At 35.6% G+C, this 17,439-nt stretch overlaps 1 protein-coding gene across 3 annotated transcripts in view; it reads right to left on the reverse strand.

Moving 5' to 3' along the window:
- Positions 1-492: 492 nt before the first annotated feature.
- The window catches only part of neto1l (neuropilin (NRP) and tolloid (TLL)-like 1, like), a 71,892-nt gene continuing 54,945 nt past the window's right edge, over positions 493-17,439 (reverse strand). The window contains exons 9-12 of one of the 3 annotated variants that reach the window (XM_032551682.1): positions 12,339-12,452; positions 8,657-9,287; positions 7,737-7,811; positions 493-5,886 (exon numbers count right to left, since the gene is read on the reverse strand). In XM_032551682.1, coding sequence (XP_032407573.1) covers positions 7,751-7,811; positions 8,657-9,287; positions 12,339-12,452 — 806 coding nt within the window. In that variant the 3' untranslated portion in view covers positions 493-5,886; positions 7,737-7,750. The remainder of the gene's footprint in view (positions 5,887-7,736; positions 7,812-8,656; positions 9,288-12,338; positions 12,453-17,439) is intronic. The other 2 variants (XM_032551683.1, XM_032551684.1) reach the window with 2 other exon arrangements.

Genomic DNA, 17,439 nt, shown 5'->3' on the forward strand with positions numbered 1-17,439 from the left:
TAGAAAGGAAAGGCTGAGATGCATTGGGCATATGGAGAAGAGGAATAGTGGGTTTATTTAGAAAGAAATGATTGAATATGGAGCCAGAGGAGAGAAAGAGCATTATGTGAAAGATGAGAAAGCTGGGGATAGGTTGAAATAACATGATCCACTGTGTCCCCAACAGCTAAAATATAGACATAGCTTAAGAAAAAAAAAATTATCTTATTCTATTTCTGCTTGAAAACAGATTTTTGAAGAAAAATTAATACAAAATTAGCAAAGGAACTAAGAAGTTTCATAAATAAGATTTGACACCCAAACTATTCCATTATTAAAATGAAATATTTTGAGTTTTTGTACTCTCTGATTTGATTTTCTATAAATCTGCATAGTTTAAGATGTCGCCCTGTTCGTATTTTCCTTTGACTCTCCAAGATTCAGCTAATGTGGTCTGCTCATTAGAATGTAGAAGTAACATAACTTCTGTAGACAAAAAAAGAGTCACAAAAATTAAATCAGAAAGCATTAGTTTATTGAAAACAATTCAATCCAGCATTTTCTTAAGTTGTTATCAAATACAAGCTAAATTAGGTAAAGAAAAAAAACCCCAACAAAAACAAGTGTTAAACTTGAATTAAGTATGACAGGAAAAAAAAATTACAGTGCGATTGAAGAGTTATTAAACAAATGTTTAAAGATCAGCAGATTCATTTGTAAGTGGTTTTATTTCACATATTCTGAACTGTCATTTGTATTTATATAAAAGGAATCTGATTCTCAACTGCAAAACCATGACATCAAAATTGAAAATATGCAATGGTCAGTATGTTTTGTATGTGTATGTGAAAATGTTTTTATTAACCTGATTCTGTCCTTTTTTCACCTAAGAGCAATTTTACATTAAAGGTACTTTACTTAAAATAAAAAGTCTGTCTTCTATCAGAAATCAGTTGCTCCATTGCTCATCAAGCCCAACCTGATGTGGAACTGCACAGGAAGGGGGAAATGCACCTTTTATCATCCAAGGCAAAGAAGAAGACGGAAGAAAAAACTTTATCAGTAACTTAAAAAATATATTCTGATCACAACACTCTACAGCAGTAAAGTTACTTAGGGTAACAGTTCATCACTGAGGATGCACACAGGGGAGAAACTTTAGCTCCAAATGATGTCAAACTTGGCAAGATGCAGTGGAATGATGCATCTGTCTGATGTATCTGCAGAGAAATAAAGACACTATTACTGAAAATCTGCTCCAGGCCCTGTTCCGTTCCAACCTGCTGCCTGGCCTGCCTCGGATTGAGCCGTTTCAGATTTGTTCAATTAGAGATTGTAGCACTTCCACCTTAGAACTGGCAGATGGGTTTGCATTTATGTTTGTGGGTACATTTGAGCATCTGTTGCATAGCGATTGTGCAAGCTGTGTTAGATACTTTTTGAATTTTCTTTAGATGTTGGATTATGAACTAAGAAACAACAGAAAAAGTCTACAATTTATGAACAGAAACAAAGTATTTTATTGGTACTTGTCAGAGTGTGTATGACCCTGTGTTTATGTAATGAAAAGAGCACAAATGTAATCATGCATGAAGTACATCACACTAATAACAATAAAAGTAAATAGTGTTGATAGTGGTTACAGTGAAAATAAAACCACACATTTAGACAAAACTCTAAGAAAAAAATATACACAAAAGAGTGTGGATTGAATGTTAGAGTTATGTCTGTCTGTTTTAGTTTTTGCACTTATCACTACCAAAAATGTGACCAACTCATCATAACAAATTATCATATTTCAAATTTATTTAAATATATATATTCTCAGAATTTTTCTCAGAATCCTGACAATAAAGTCAGAACTGTTTTATTTTATTTTTCCAGTGGCCCTAATCCTCTTCCGTAATAAACTCATCACAAGCTGCAGAGATAAAGTGGCGGTGGAAAAATCCTCCTAAGTGACACACATGCGTTTTGTGCCTTTTGTGTAGCTCTAAAGGCTAAGCGAGGCCAAACGTTTAAGATTTATTGCTTTTTGCGCAAGTTGTTTCCTTGCCGTGACGCTAGACATCTTCACCTCCCCATTTTCTTTCTCCTCGTCTTCCCTCACATGTTGTGCTCACATATATTCTTAATTAGCTCATTAGTCTTGAAGTATATTTCAGTATTCCATCCCTTAATTATAGTTCATTAGTTAGTCGATTTGAATCTTGATTGTTCATTGTCTGTGGAGCAGTAGATTGCATAATTAGTAGTCCGATACGGGAGTTGTTGGCTGAATGTTTTGACTGTAAGGGGACTCTAATTTTGTTTCTAAATTCAGAAGCTTTTAAAATAAGTTGTTGTGTATTCAGGTAAATGTGTGAAGTATTATCTGTTCAGTGGGTTTCAATTCACAACTCGTCAGACTGACGAGTCTGGTTAACGATTCTGTGAAATGGTGCCCGGATTTTCTTTTTCCTAAAAAAAAAAAAAAAAAAAAAAAATTAAACTCTATTAATAATTTTATTAATAGTGAATAAATAGGGTTTACATAATTACATAAAACATTGATACAATTCCTGTTGCACAACAGTATGCTAAATCTAATCTCATTTGCATGTTGCTATTCGGTGTAAAACTAATTGGGTTTAGTTTAACGCTCATTTAGTGTGAATGGGCGTTAAACTAAACACCCATTTAGTTTAACACCGAATGGCAACATGATGTTAAACTAAACAGTAAATAAGTGTTAAATCTTGTCTAGTTATCTAGACAGGAATATGATTATGTAAATCTTAAAATGTAATAAGTCATTAAACTGGGAGAAAAATATTTGAGAGATCTTTATCTGTATAGTTAATCATTAACTCATATCTGATATAATAAATTAGACTGCTTTTAGCAAAATGGTCCTTGTTGGGGAAATGTGGGCGTGTGTTTGCGTGTGTGCTTGTGTGTGAGTGGGACTGTGAGGTTTGGGAAATTTGAAGTGTAAAACAGTTACTCTAATGCATCATTCATGCTAGGGCAGCTTAAATCTTACAGCTCTGATGTCGGGCAAACAGTAAAGTTTTCACTTTATATCTGAAACCTCTTGAAATTGAGTTTTGTGGTCCAAAAACATTTAGGCGAATGTTGGGGCAGCAAACCATAGTGCTTTGTTTAAGAAAGATTAAGTCATGCCAAATGACAAAAAATTAAAGCACACAAATCCATTCAAATTAATGACAGAATAGATGGAAAACAACAGAAAAAAAAAGATTCATGGTTTGGAAAGACCGGAGTCAAATTTATTACTTCAGCCTAAGAGCAAAGCCGTGTTATGTCATACAAAATAGTTTTAAGTCAACAGTGTTCACAAATTTGGTAAAAGTGAAAATATTTTGGTTTTTAGAAAGAATTACCTTAAAATAAGTCATTTTATTTTACTAATGGAGCCATCTAAAAACAACTGCTGCAGCTAAACAGACTAATAATTTTTTTTCCATACTGGACTGTGACTCAATGAAACACCAACGACTGACTGTTAAAGCTCAATGTGTAACGTTGATTTTATAATGATGACCAGGATATAATTATGATTAATGGATGTGTAATCATTATGATAATCCTCATGATTGTAAACACAAACCATTTTTATCTGTTAGTATTTTCTTACAAAACTATTCCAGCTATTTGGATAGCTATACTGTTCTTTTTTGTAGACATGTGATAATGGAAGTACACCCTATTTCATCAATAAATGTTTACATACCAGAAAAAACATAAACACTATGATTACAAAAATGTTCTGGGCTTCAGATCATTTCAATCTGGAGAGACTCGACCAGCTTCACCACATCATCTAATCACTACGCCCGACCGCAGCCAATCCGGACCGGAGCTTCACGCCGCTCCAGCCAATCGTCGTCCAAAGACACCTTCAAAAGTCTAAGCTAGGCTGACGAGCAGGAAGACCCCAGGGTAGGTTACACTTTTGAAGGTGTCTTTGGACGACGATTGGCTGGAGCGGCGTGAAGCTCCGGTCCGGATTGGCTGCGGTCGGGCGTAGTGATTAGATGATGTGGTGAAGCTGGTCGAGTCTCCCAGTTTGAATTTTCGCCCAGGCTCCATTTTAAAATTAGGTAAATAATACATAAATTCTTATTTGTTGTTTTAAAAAAGCCAAGAAGCAGAAATTGTCAATATCACAAAATATGCTATTTTCATGTTTGCTATGTAAACATATATATTTCTATGAAACTTGAGTAGCTGCATTGTGTTTCAGTGGCTTACAAAGATACCTAGTTTTAAATAAATTATGATCAGGCATCAATTTTCTATGCATCCTATGCTGTATTATACGTATATAATTTAATCCCTAGCAGAGCCATGCTGAAATAACTTTCTTAGGCATTTAAAAAAATACCATGGAATGCACATTCATTAAATTGCATGTGCATTGCAATTTAATGTCATTGGCATTGGAATAAATGCAAATGCTATTCAAAAATATTACTGCAATAAAATAACACTTAAATTAAATAACATTAATCTTATACAAGCTAAGCTATCCAAATTCTTCGTCTTCACTGATCACGATTTTGTCAGTTTGATATGAAGTAGTTGACACACAAGTGATTTGAGCATACAGTATTTTCTAATTAACCAATAAACATAGAAAAAGAAAAGATTCATATATCAATGGAAGATAAGATTATGATTTTCCAAGAACAGTGACAGAATAAATTTGACACACACATTCTGGCTGGGCCCCCTCAAAATGTTAACCTTACTTTCAATCAGAAGAAATACACAATATTAAATAATTATGTCACAACTAAATCTGTTACAGGTATTAATAAAAAGTCTGGGATTTTGAGATATTAATGGTTTGTTCAACAATCTGAGGACACGCTTAATGGACACATGAAGGAACTGATCGACATCTAATGAATCAAAGAAAAGAATAAGCATTGCATTTATTTTAAAAAGCATCAGCAAAATAAGCCCTGACAGATAAGTTGAACAATGTATAACACTTCATTTTTTCCTATTATAAAAGTCTGTTTTCATACAAAGATACTGAGCTTCAGTAGAAGAGAAGCCAGTCAGAGTTAAATATTTGTCAAAAAGGCTCATTTTAAAGTAAAAGTTTAAGTCAAAAAGTTAGTCAACATATCAAAAGACAGCAACGTCAAACTCAAATTAGATTGTGAAAATATGATTGAAGAACGCCGTGTAGTGATTTACCCACACACCATGCAATGTATTTGACTCATTTGTGAATGCTATTTAAATAGCATCTGAAGCTCATACGGTGTATGAATAAGTGTTTCTCTTTTCAACTTTAATGTTAGTACGTTAATGGTCTAATGGAAAATAAAAGAGCATGCACAACCCACACACCTCTACCTTAGATTGTTATCCAACATAAAACCGAGCTTTCATAAACCCAAAATAAAAAAATAGTTTAGTAATACGTAGAGTTAAATTCAAAGAGAATAGACCAATTGCAAGCTTGTATAATTTGTTGTGAAAATCATAACATGTATGCCATTGACTGAAAAAAAGACATGCTGAAAAATGAACTTAGATATGTTCAATCAAACTTCTTTTGTGGTCAGAAGGAATTTATGTTGAAACACAGATGTTTCGCAGCCCAAACAGAGATCCTTGAACTGTGTTCCTTCTATAAAAGTCACAAAACTGCATCAGCAGCACAGATGACTGTTTTTCAGATATCCGTCCTTCACAACATTGTGGCTAGAGTATTTCCATCTAGTCCTTTGTAATCTTTGCCATGAACACATCTCCAGTATCCATTTCATTAAAGTGTCCCCTCATCATCATCAGCATCATGCTGGTGTAAATCTCCGCTCCGCTTTGTCATGTGTCAGTGACGCCCGTTCGTACTGTTCCAGGATAGCACTATTCTCAAGAAGTCTACATGATGGAGACAATGCAACATAAAGTACAGCATAAGCAGACACAGACACATTAAGACAGCACATTTCTCACAATAAGAAACATAACAATGAGTAGTAATTGTTGGAACGACTTCATTATATGCACACATGAAGCTGAGGCCCTTTAGAGCACAATCATGTTTTACTTCATCAAACAGTTTTGACTAAATCAAACTATCAGTCAGATTAAAAAATAACTCAACAGTTCTGTATATTACTACTGGGTGCTTACAATTTCTTGTGCCACATTGGGGTTTTTGCAACTTCATGCAAGCAATGTGATGGAGCATTTGCACATAAAATGTTACACACAAGCATAATAAAAAGAACTGATATGTCATGCAATTCTATAAGAGGATCCCCATGTAGGTGTAACTAATGGCATAGGGGATCTCAGTGAGCTTTATTAATTAAGTGCAAAATTGTTCTTAGACTTAAAAATCTAGAACTGTGTTTGGTTTTAATTTCTGTGCTTCGATCATAGCAAATTAGGTTTCTTTATACTGACTATATGAATGTTTTTCTTTTTCCATGGGTCATTCCTTACCAACTTAAACTTTTCCATCTCAGACCACCGATAGCTCTGAAGAAGAAATGTCAGTGAAAACTTTTCAGACTTTCTAAACATAAAATATTACGTTGTAATTTGTTCTAAATTTGTTCAAAATTAATGTTTACACTCATTTTACTTATCCATAAACACATTATTTGATTAACTTAGAACCCATTATTTCAATTTTTTACTTATTTAATAATTTTTTTGACCAAAACATTGCATCCAGATGACCTTTTATGTATTGTAACTATGTGTATTGGCATTAAAATCTGATGCCATTTGAGGTGAGACAGTGCCACCAGTGACAATCCAATGTTGCCACAAAACAGGGTTTATCAAAGAGAGAATTTGGTGAAAACTGCTGTTCCTGACCTCTATCCTATTGAATACTTGTGGGATCAGCTTGGGTGTGCTGTTCATGACACAATGACCAGCACAAGCACGGTGGCTGACCTGTGACAAATGGTGATTGAAGAATGAATGACACCCCAGAGTCGTGCGTGACCAAGCTGGTGACCAGCACAGAGAGGAGATGACAGACTGTTGGGCTTGTGTAATGTTTTTCAACAACCCAAACTCACTACAGAATTTGTCTGCTAAATGACAAAATTGTTATATTGCTACTCTTGGTAGTCAAACGTCATTCTTGCAATTAAAAAAATTAAACCAAACAAGACAATAATAGAATAAGCTGTTTGTCATTGGCAGAGATAATTCTCATGATCATAATCCAAGTTTAAGTTGCATTTGGTTACACTGAAAATTTGTAGAAGATAGTAACAAAAATACAAAGATTAATGTTTTTTAATTTGAGGGAAAATATAAGAGTTTGTCTTCTCTATGATGCTAGAAGTCTTCAATCTACCAATGAGGAGAGTGCAAACTAGGAAGGTCATGTAAGTTGGCAAGGAATGATCTGTGATTCTGCTTGGAGAAATAATACGAGTTATAACATATTAAGTGGTATCAATTAAAAAAAAATATCTAGAAGTCCATGGCAATGCATATGAAAGTGGTTATTAGAGAAAAGGCTTTTTAATGATGAACATACTCACTTTAAAAGCAAGATGGCTACAAACAGGAAGACCATCTTGATAAACAGTAAAAATAAAAAAAAATACATACAAAACTGAACTGGTAAAAATAACAAAAAGCCCATGCAAAAGTCACAGAAAAGGAAAAATAAAAATTTAGACAAAAGTATATACTGACAGGGGGAGATGTCAATTACACAACAAAAAAGGTGTTGAGTGTTAGATAAGCGTGCTTACCTTGGGATTGTCTCCTAGACCCTAGTTGTGTTGTACTCTGATTCATGTTTGCTCAAAGAGCCAATGAGGCAGAACCTGAAATGTTATGTCTCTTTCATTTAATATCAAACTCATTTTGCATAGAGGTTAGAATGCATTATGTGCTACACACTGTAAATGTAATAAACTTAATTTGTCATTTGGTGGGCTTAAGGAGCCTTGCATGCACAACTGTAGTTAATCATTATAGCACGATCAGGAATATCCTGGAATGAGTACATAGAAAGTGCATGCAAAGTTCATACAAAGTTTCTTAAATGATCTATGATTCCTTCATACAATATTTTTGTAAACACACAGCAGTTTTCAATCCATCTAGATGCAATTATAACATATTTATTTTTGTTAATAAAATAGATGCTAATGTCAAGAGAACATATTTTCCTTATCACAGTTTGGAATCAAATGCATATTTTGTAATTTGCATTATTGTAAAAAATATATGGAATTTCAACAAGGCACCAATTTAAGCCCTTTTGATTATTGTCAGATTAGATACTAAACAAATGGCATCAATGACAATAAAATGACAAATCTCAAAGAACAGGTTGGATTAAATATAGCTGTCAAATACATATGAACAATTATAGAAAGCTAACTGGGATGCGTTACAAGTTTGAGGATGAGCATGCGAGATGAGACATACTGTATTTAGCCCTTTGTTAGAATTTGGGATGGCAGAAAACAGATGGGTAAAAAGGGTGAACTGAAAAGTGAAAGGTAAAATGGTAAATAAACAAAAAAAGGAAGACTAAGAACAATGCTCAAATAAAACAACAACGAAAAAAACAGAGGTGAATATTTGTTGCACATTTCAAACTTTTTCATTGTTAACTATGGTGCAGCTGTTCCTTCCTCATCAGAAATCTATGGATACTGACCGCTGTACTGCCTTTTCGTGGCGCGACAGTCGGTGGCTCGTCGTGGGAACTTCTTCCAGGTCATCGTCCAGGTCGCACCCATTGTCTGCCGCCTCTTGCGAGTAGCTGTGCTTCATGACTAAGATGCTCCTGCGGTTCCCTGTGGCTGGCAGCAGCGGCCGCACAGACATGGGCGGCTGTGGAAGGTCTGCGAGCAGAGCTGCCGCGGCCCCTGAGTCACGGGCACTTAAGTTACTCCGGCTCCCTCGCCCACTCAGCGATAGCTGCGATATGTGCGCGGATCCAGGGCAGGAGGGGGAGCCACAGTGGTGGTCATGGATGCAGCGGGAGGAGGCCTGGCGGAGGGCATGGTAGTTCTCGAAGTCCTCCGCCAAGTCAACCAAATCTCCAGAGGCTGCTGTGGGTGTGGCAGCACTCCGTAAAGTACATAGCTCATAGTGAGGGGGCTCGAAGACCTCCTGAAACATGGTGGGGTCGAAGTCTTCTCGTCGCAAGATGTACTTTTTACGCGGCTGCTTTATCTGAACAATTACCGAGACAATGAGGAGGATGAAGACGATGCAGCAAGTCACACCAATTATGGCCCCATTTGTGGAATTCAGATTGTCCAGGAATTTGGTATTAGTTTTCTCTGCAATGGTAGAAACACATAAAAACCTATATGAAAAAAGAAGAATCTCATGATATATACGAATATTATTTTCTCGGTAATAGCAGAGTGAAGACAAAACATTGAGTGTTAGGTCATTAGATAAAATAGTTAATTATCTGGTCACACTTTACCAGTGTTTACTTCAGGTAGGTACTGCATATGTGGCAATTCATTACGTCAGACAGACTCAAAAATACCAAATGGGATTGAGTATTTACCCTCATTAATATAAACTCAGATGTTCCAAAAAGAAGTTGCACCTCGCTTTTTTGCACCTATCATCAAGCATCAAGCATTAATGCCTCTTTTTTTTAGTGGAAACGGTAGAGTTAATTTAGGTTACTTGGTACCTGTAACAATCCTGACTTTTAAGCGTGACTCATAAATTCTGCAATTGAGTCTTTGTTAAACATTTGGAAGTGAAGGAGTATAAAAAGTCAAATAAACTCCTAATAGTAGACTATTTTCATTAGTTGTCTTTACCACTCTATTCTTGATTTATTCCTGTTTACCATTACCGTCTCTTCTTCATCATCATGTATTTTTTCAGTGCTTCAAACCAACATCAGCTCTGTTAACTACACATATCTCTACCTCTCCTTTTCCATTCTTTGCCTTTGGTAGATTAGTTATTTTTTTCTATTATGTTATTTGTTTTGCCTTTATCTTCCATTTTTCTTCTCTGTAAAGCAATATGTGTTAAGCTCAATGTGTACAAATTATTGATTGAAAAAATGTGCTGACATTCTCCAAGCAGAAAAATCAGGCAAATAAAGAGCATAAATTAGGAAAATAAACTCATGTAATAATTAAAGAGGAGGCCACTTCCTTTTGGATGCCTCACACAACTGAATAAAAATGTCACTTTAAAAATACATCCATTGTTTTTATTAATGGTATGAGTATCAGTAAAGACTAATTCCTACAAACAGTGCATATAACACCAATCTGTACTCTGATCACTGACATTTAAATGCTGGATGAAATCATAGCACAGTGCACAGAGCTTCAGTGACACTAATGGGTTACATTCAAAGGAGTGAAAGGGAAAGGAATAAATCTTGACATTTTCACAGTAATTCAAAAAATTGTGGACGTAATGCATTACCACAGGAGAAAAACGCTGGCACGATGACTGGAAATCCCACAGAGCTTCTTTCTTGTTTTGTTTTGCATAATTCAGACGCAAACTATGCAGTCTATAAACAAAGCTTTCTGTTCATCTTTTCGATGTATGAAAACAAAAATGCATATATACTGAATTGCTACTTTTTAAACCTGAGGACCATAGTTGTCAAATAAAAGTGACAACTCTTAGTGAATAATTGAAGCTGTGGTGACAATGTGTGCAAAGGATGAGAAAGCTGACAGATTGGAGGAGTTAAGGTGACTTTGCCGCAGCATTTTAAAGTATTATCAGTCTGCCCTTTCCCTTCTGTCATAATATGTGTGAAAAAAAGGCTTTGATAATACAGCATTGTTTCAGATTTTTCATGTTAATATGAATAATTAGGTTTATTCTTTTTAATTGGTAAAGAGGCACATTGCCTAACACTCCAAGCACTTGACATGCTTATTTGTAAGCCTTTGTCAACAGAGAATGCCCTAGAGTAAATACTAGGAAAATATGATGTCATACTGTTGCTGGAAAAAGTTCCTTTATATGGTTTACAACTTCTTAGTAAGCATGTAACTAAAGGCCAATTTCACTGATTTCTTAAAACCAGAACCGGGATATTCTACACTCTACAGAGATTCTGTTAAACACAGATCAATTTTCGTAAGTCTTTATATATTTTTTTTAAAAACACAAACATATTTTCGCAGTTTTTCTGCCATTTGGGAGACCTTGGAAGGTTGTTGGAGTGCAGAAAAAGAGTCCATTCAAGCAAGAACAACCAATACCAGCATTGTAAAAGTTGGTTATTTTTATAAATGTGCCAAAGTGATTCAAGATATTTTAAAGCAGATTAAAACTAATGGTATTCAGCAAGCTTCCGTAAAAGCTGCTTCTTGCTCTGTAACTCTCTCAACAATTTCTAAGCTTTTCCTCAAGCTAAATGCTTTAGCAAACAAAGGCTACCAGCTCCAAAAGCTTGCATTGTGTGATTTATTGAAACACTATTAATTTAATTGCCAGGGTCAAGACCTCTGTGTTCATCCACTTCATCAATTGCACCTGTTCTTTTGGCCTTGTCATAGAAAACAGATGTCTCTTGTTAAAAACTAATGGGTCCAATTGGTGCCAAGACAGACCAAACAACTATTGAACACTCTTGTCCGGTTTGATCTGGATTTTTAAATAGGCAGTGCATGATGACAACTAGGAATTTTGTTTCACTACAAAGAAAGTAGCAGAACAGATATTGGCATAAATAAGCAAAAAAATTAAAAAAAATAATAATAATAATAAACATGAAAATATGCTACATAAATGCACATACAGTACCTTGCAAGAATCTTGCCTTGTTAATTTTTTTGTATTTTGTACTTAAGAGTAGCACTACTTCAACATATTTTTACTTATGTAAAAGTAAAAAGTAGCCATCCAAAAATTACTCAATTAAGAGTAAAAAAAAAGTACTGACCAAACAAAGAAGCATGTGTACAAACAAGTTTCCCTTTAACTTCTACTGTATGTTTGTGTGATTTTGGGTTTAAAACATGTTTTTTCCCACAGTTAGTGAAGTTACTCGGAGTAGGTAGGGTATAAAGAAATTTGTCTCAAGTAAAAGTAAAAAGTAAGCCCAGGAAAGTTACTCCTAAAAGTTTTTTTTTTTTTTTCTGGCAAGAATTACTTAAGTAAATGTAACTAAGAAAGTGTAACTAGTTACTACCCACATCTGTTCTTGGCATAACATAAAATGCCAAGAAAATACAATAAAGATGTTGCTTTGTCTTGTGACAAAATGTAAAAATGTTCAAGGGCGATTAATACTTTTGCAATGTTACTGTGTGCTGGTCCTGTTGTAAGAACCTTTGAAAACACATCTATCCAGTCTTAGACTTCCTTACACATCTGCATCTCACCTTTGCATTGATTCTCATCCCAGGGGTAGACACAATTCTGCATGCCATTGCACACCAGAGTGTAGTTTATGCACATGTTACTGTGACAAAAGAAGGCATCAGCATCACATGGAGCTGCACAGGGGGAAAAAAAAGCAGAGTTATTAAACACTAAAATCCAATAATTTATTAATGAAACATTAACATTTGACCTGTCCCTTTAAATCTGATGAGACAGATGTTCACATTTTACAAGAGCAAGTCTAAGAAATAATATTTGCTAGAGCACAAAGTTGCATTTGAAGTAACAGATGGGGAGAAGCTGCAGTGTGCCAGGTTTTTGAGGAAAAATATTTGGATCAGTATTACTCAGATCAGATCAGTTCCCTCTGCACACATCTGTTCTTCATGAATTTCCATCATTGCCCTCCTCTTCAAAAACATCTTGGGTGACAACTTGAGGATACAAATTAATTTCTCAGAACATATCCATATTATGCCTGTATAAATTATGTGACCTTTCAAAATCCTCCAAACCTGAATAAAACCATTCCTGATTATTTCCCCGCCCTTCTCGCAACTTTCATCAAGAATCATTGATTATTATTATGGAGCATGGAGTCTACATTAGTAACGGCTCTTTTGACAAGGCATGTTTAAGCTAGAGTTTTTGCTATCTTCACCTTCCTGTGTTTGTAGCAAAGCCATCTGTCAGCAGGAAAAAGACATGAAATCAATATGGAACTGTTGCTAACGCCATTGTCATATAAATGTATAAGTGGAGGTTCAGAATTAAAAGTCAAGGTGCCCTTGTTCTTCACAACCAATCATACTAATGCACATGCCAGATGAATGGTCAGTTCATAGCTCTTAGCTGACAATTCTGGAGAAAAAAAACAATGGCCAATACTTAATGTATCAAGCATGCAAATGATCCATAATTATGTTACATGTTTAGACATACAGCAGTTTATTTTTTCTTCATTTAATCCATAAATAACAAAGAAGGAAGTCAATGTCACATCCTGAAAAGGTTGAGATAATTTATAGCATTCTTTTTTTTGATAAACCAGACATCATTTATTAATGGGTGGAGTTTTCACCAGTATCTAGAGTTTAATTATGTCCCACGCTGCTTATTCATCAAGGACTTTGTTCACCAGAGCAGCGGAAGCTCTTGTCAGCTGCTTGCTTTATGTGTGTTTGGGTTTATGTTGGCATACAGTTTTGACAATATTTATTTCTACCCCTAGTAAAGTTGCAAAAAAAAGCCTTAAAATGAATTAATATTTATTGCAGTATCACAATGTCACACAGTAGGCCTTTTATTTGAGTACATTTATTGAGTAAGGGAAAAAAAGTCTTGCTAAAAGGTCATTATATTGTGATAATAAAATCACCCTTGGCACAATTGATGGTACAACCAACAAACCCAATAAAACCAACGGAACGCAAGCATTTTTTGTTTATACTTTACTTTTTAGTGTTATTAGATGTAATAGTTCCTTATTTGCTGTTTCCAAATAAGACCTGACACAAACATACATTACTTTTAGCCCCTGGCTTTTAGTCTGTGTAATATATTCATCTTGCCACCATGTAAAGTGAGCAGGATGGTAAGGGAGGTAAATCTCTAAGGCCTTCTCCTAGAAACTGCAACAAAGAGTGTTGTTGTGGAGTCACTAAGTTTACACAACAACAGCTGATATCTGAATGCCAAATGGTTGATTGGAAATTATGCCAGGAAAAAAATGCATTTTTTTTTCCTATCATCACAAACCTAAACAGATGAAGTCTTCTAATCTCTACCAAGATTTTAACTGAAACTATGCAATTTGATCTGACAGGAGCAACAACAAACTTTTGAAAAGCACTTTGTGTTTATCATTAAGTAGAGTGGAGGATCTGTTATGCTGTGGGCCTGTTTTTCTTCCAAATTCAAACCTTGTTAGAGGGTATAGATTACAGATTCTAAAATATCAGGATACTTTAAATAAAATCTGGTGGCCTCTGCCAGTAAACAGAAAGTGGGCCAGCTGAATGTGCAGAAGAGAAGAGTTCATGGAAATCAGGACTTTAAAAGCTCTATGGAAACTGCAGAAAGAAAAATGTTAATGTTATATCAAGATATCTCAATGAATGTAGCCTGCCACATTGTAAGATATCACAGAAGTGTTGTAATATTTACAAAACAGGTTGTAGAAATGACAGCAATAATTGTAGTAATTGATATTGTGCTAAAAATGTGGGATTTCTGTCATGACTTTTGCAAGGCCCAAAATGGAATCTCCACTCTGCTTAATATGCATGGCCCATTTTACTGGCATTTATTTGTATGTGAGGCATGTTTTAAGATGTCTTTAAATAGTGAATGTCCCACAAATAACTCCTGACACGCAAGGATAATGAATGGCTCTCTTTGGTCATTAGTCGTTTGTTACAGAGGAAGTGTCCTTCCCCTTCTCCTGCCCGTCTCATGTTGTCTCTCCTTATCTCTTTCTTTCTCCTCCCTCTCACATAACACTGTCACTGGCACTGAAGAAACTTGGCAGAAGGGTGGCAGAGCTGGGGACTCTCTGACAGTGTTACCGCTGTGATGTATGGCTGTTGTTATTTCAGTTCTCATCCCGATTGAGTAATAACACACACAAAAAAAATATAGAGCAACTTATCTCTTTCTCATTCTCCTGTGCATCCCGCCTGGACCTTTGCCATAATTTCCTGAATCAAACTATCCTCTCTGTGTGTATCTGAATGCTCTAATTTTCATTCAAAAATTCTCCGTATGTATGTTGATCTGGTTGTCAGAGAGTACAACGTCCTACATTATGTGCCAAACCTCTGACAGTTTGTTCTAGTTACCAGCCCCTAGAGGGAGCCCATGTCATCTCGTTTTGCCACCTCCTGTTTCTTCTATTCTCCTCGAGGAGAGACCAGACATAAAGACTGCAGTCTGCTCTTATCTTCAGCTAAATTAATTTCAGGACATTTTGTAATAAATGTGCCCTTTTGCCCACAAATAAATGTTCACAGTCACTAGCAGAGAGACATAAATTAACTCCTAAATGAGTGTCTGGAAGAAGTCTTTGGGTGTCTGCAGAGCCAAAAATGGTCTTTTGCTGCAAAGTAGAAAACCGGCTTATTGAGAATCTTTTAACTGAAAAAGTGAATGCCAATCTCTATTTAACTGCTAGCTCTTTGCATTACAAGAGCCTGGTATTGGTGTTTCAATGCACCGTGAATGAAGTACCCTTCATGATTACTGACACCCTTCATAACGATGTTTAACACGCCTCAAAATACATTTAGCTTTTATTGCAGTTGCATAATCTTACACTGACAAAAAACAAACAAAAACAAAACAAAACAAACAAAAAAATACTTGTCACCACATTTGTCCAAGTCCACAGCCAGAGCAACAAATTAAGTGTAAAACAACTAAAACTGTGATAAACAAGCTGGGATGAGGACAGAACCAAAATTGAACTGTAAGATAAAGTAACAACAACTCAGAGATGGAGATTTGCATCTTAATGTCACCATCAAGACCGTAACTAGAACTGTGCACTTGAACAAGAAGAGACTAAGATTGAAGGTTTCAACAACTAAAATTACAGGTGGGTCTGGCATTAAAACAAAGGATGCCGTCATATGTGGCAAAGCACCCTCAGGCAAGGAAAGATAACATTGGAGGACGCTGTGTAGGTGTGATAACTAAATATATTTTGGATGGATGGATATATTTTTCTGATTCCAATATGCAAACATTTTTAAAGTAAAAAAATGCAGTTGGATGTGCTTCACTAATCATTAAACAAAAGACTCATCCATGTACAACTTTCTGAGCAAACACTGGGCATGAAAGCTGGTATAATTCATAGACTGGCATTGGAACAAAAATGATATTCAAGTTGTTTGCTCAAAGTTTGAAGTCTGTGAAAAATTTGCTTAACATTTATTGTCATTTTTGCCTTATGAGTACACAAACTGAATTTGAAGCAGATTCTAATAGAATGAATGTTTTCAATTTCCTATTCTGTGTGGTCTACGTGGAGCTCCATGCTGGTGTAGCGGTGATCACTTCTCCCTGACAGCAAGAGTTTTTGCTCACCTCTTACCATGAAAATTTAATGGGTGGAAAATTATGCTTTCTTCACAAAAATAAGACATTTTCATCTATTACTGCAGCTTCAATACTCAGTTTGCCTCCTACGAGTCATCCATCCCTTTTGTCATTAATCTTGATTCATCTGAGATGCAGTGAAATACTCCAGTCCAACCTGCAGTGGCTTCTTGATTGCAACAGAAACTGGGATAACAAGTGTACACACATGGCATAATCTGATCAAAACCATGCAAAGATCCCACCACTAAGACAATTGAGTGAATTTATTTCGAAATTGGCGTGCAATGTTGGTCTCAAATGCATCAGCGCACACAATAAAGAAGCTTTCCAAGAATAAAAAAAAGAAAAAATAGAAATGATGTGTGCAGTGAAGCCAGAGCAAATTTCCATCTGCAACCCCAGAGACATGTTGCAGATGAGGTGAAACAATGCTGACGGCTGAGATGTCACACAGGCACATTTATCACCTAAGACATAATTGCTTCTTGGATGAAGGGGTTCGCTGTCTTATGGCTCACATTTGTGATTGTGGACTGCAAAGCAGGACTGTATGTGTGTGTGGACAGCATAAGGAGGTCAGTTTGAATAAAGGAAGATATCTGCATTCATGAACACTCTGCACACACATACATCTCTCAGGAAGTTTGCAGCTGTAAACAGTTCTCTAAAAGCTGTTGGTTCCACTGGGAACAAACAAACAAATATGGTTAACATCAGGATAGGCTGCGCTGTGAGCTGCAAATGCATCCCCTTCAACCTTCTGGTTGCAGTAGGTGGACTTATTTGGAGACTGTCCCATCATTAGGGATTTTTTTGGGGATTTTTTTTCTTATCACAGCAAACAACACTATATATCAAAAGACGTTGCTCTTAACCCTCTGATGCATGAATTATGATCCTTTGTGTCAGAATTTTTTTTCCATTTTTTAAAATTCTTTTCTTAAGGCATAAAAAAGGTAGGAACATTTTTTTGTAAAAATTATTTTTTTTATTTTT

Source organism: Xiphophorus hellerii, chromosome 21 (genome assembly GCF_003331165.1).
Source record: "Xiphophorus hellerii strain 12219 chromosome 21, Xiphophorus_hellerii-4.1, whole genome shotgun sequence".
NCBI classification, from domain to species: Eukaryota; Metazoa; Chordata; class Actinopteri; order Cyprinodontiformes; family Poeciliidae; genus Xiphophorus; species Xiphophorus hellerii.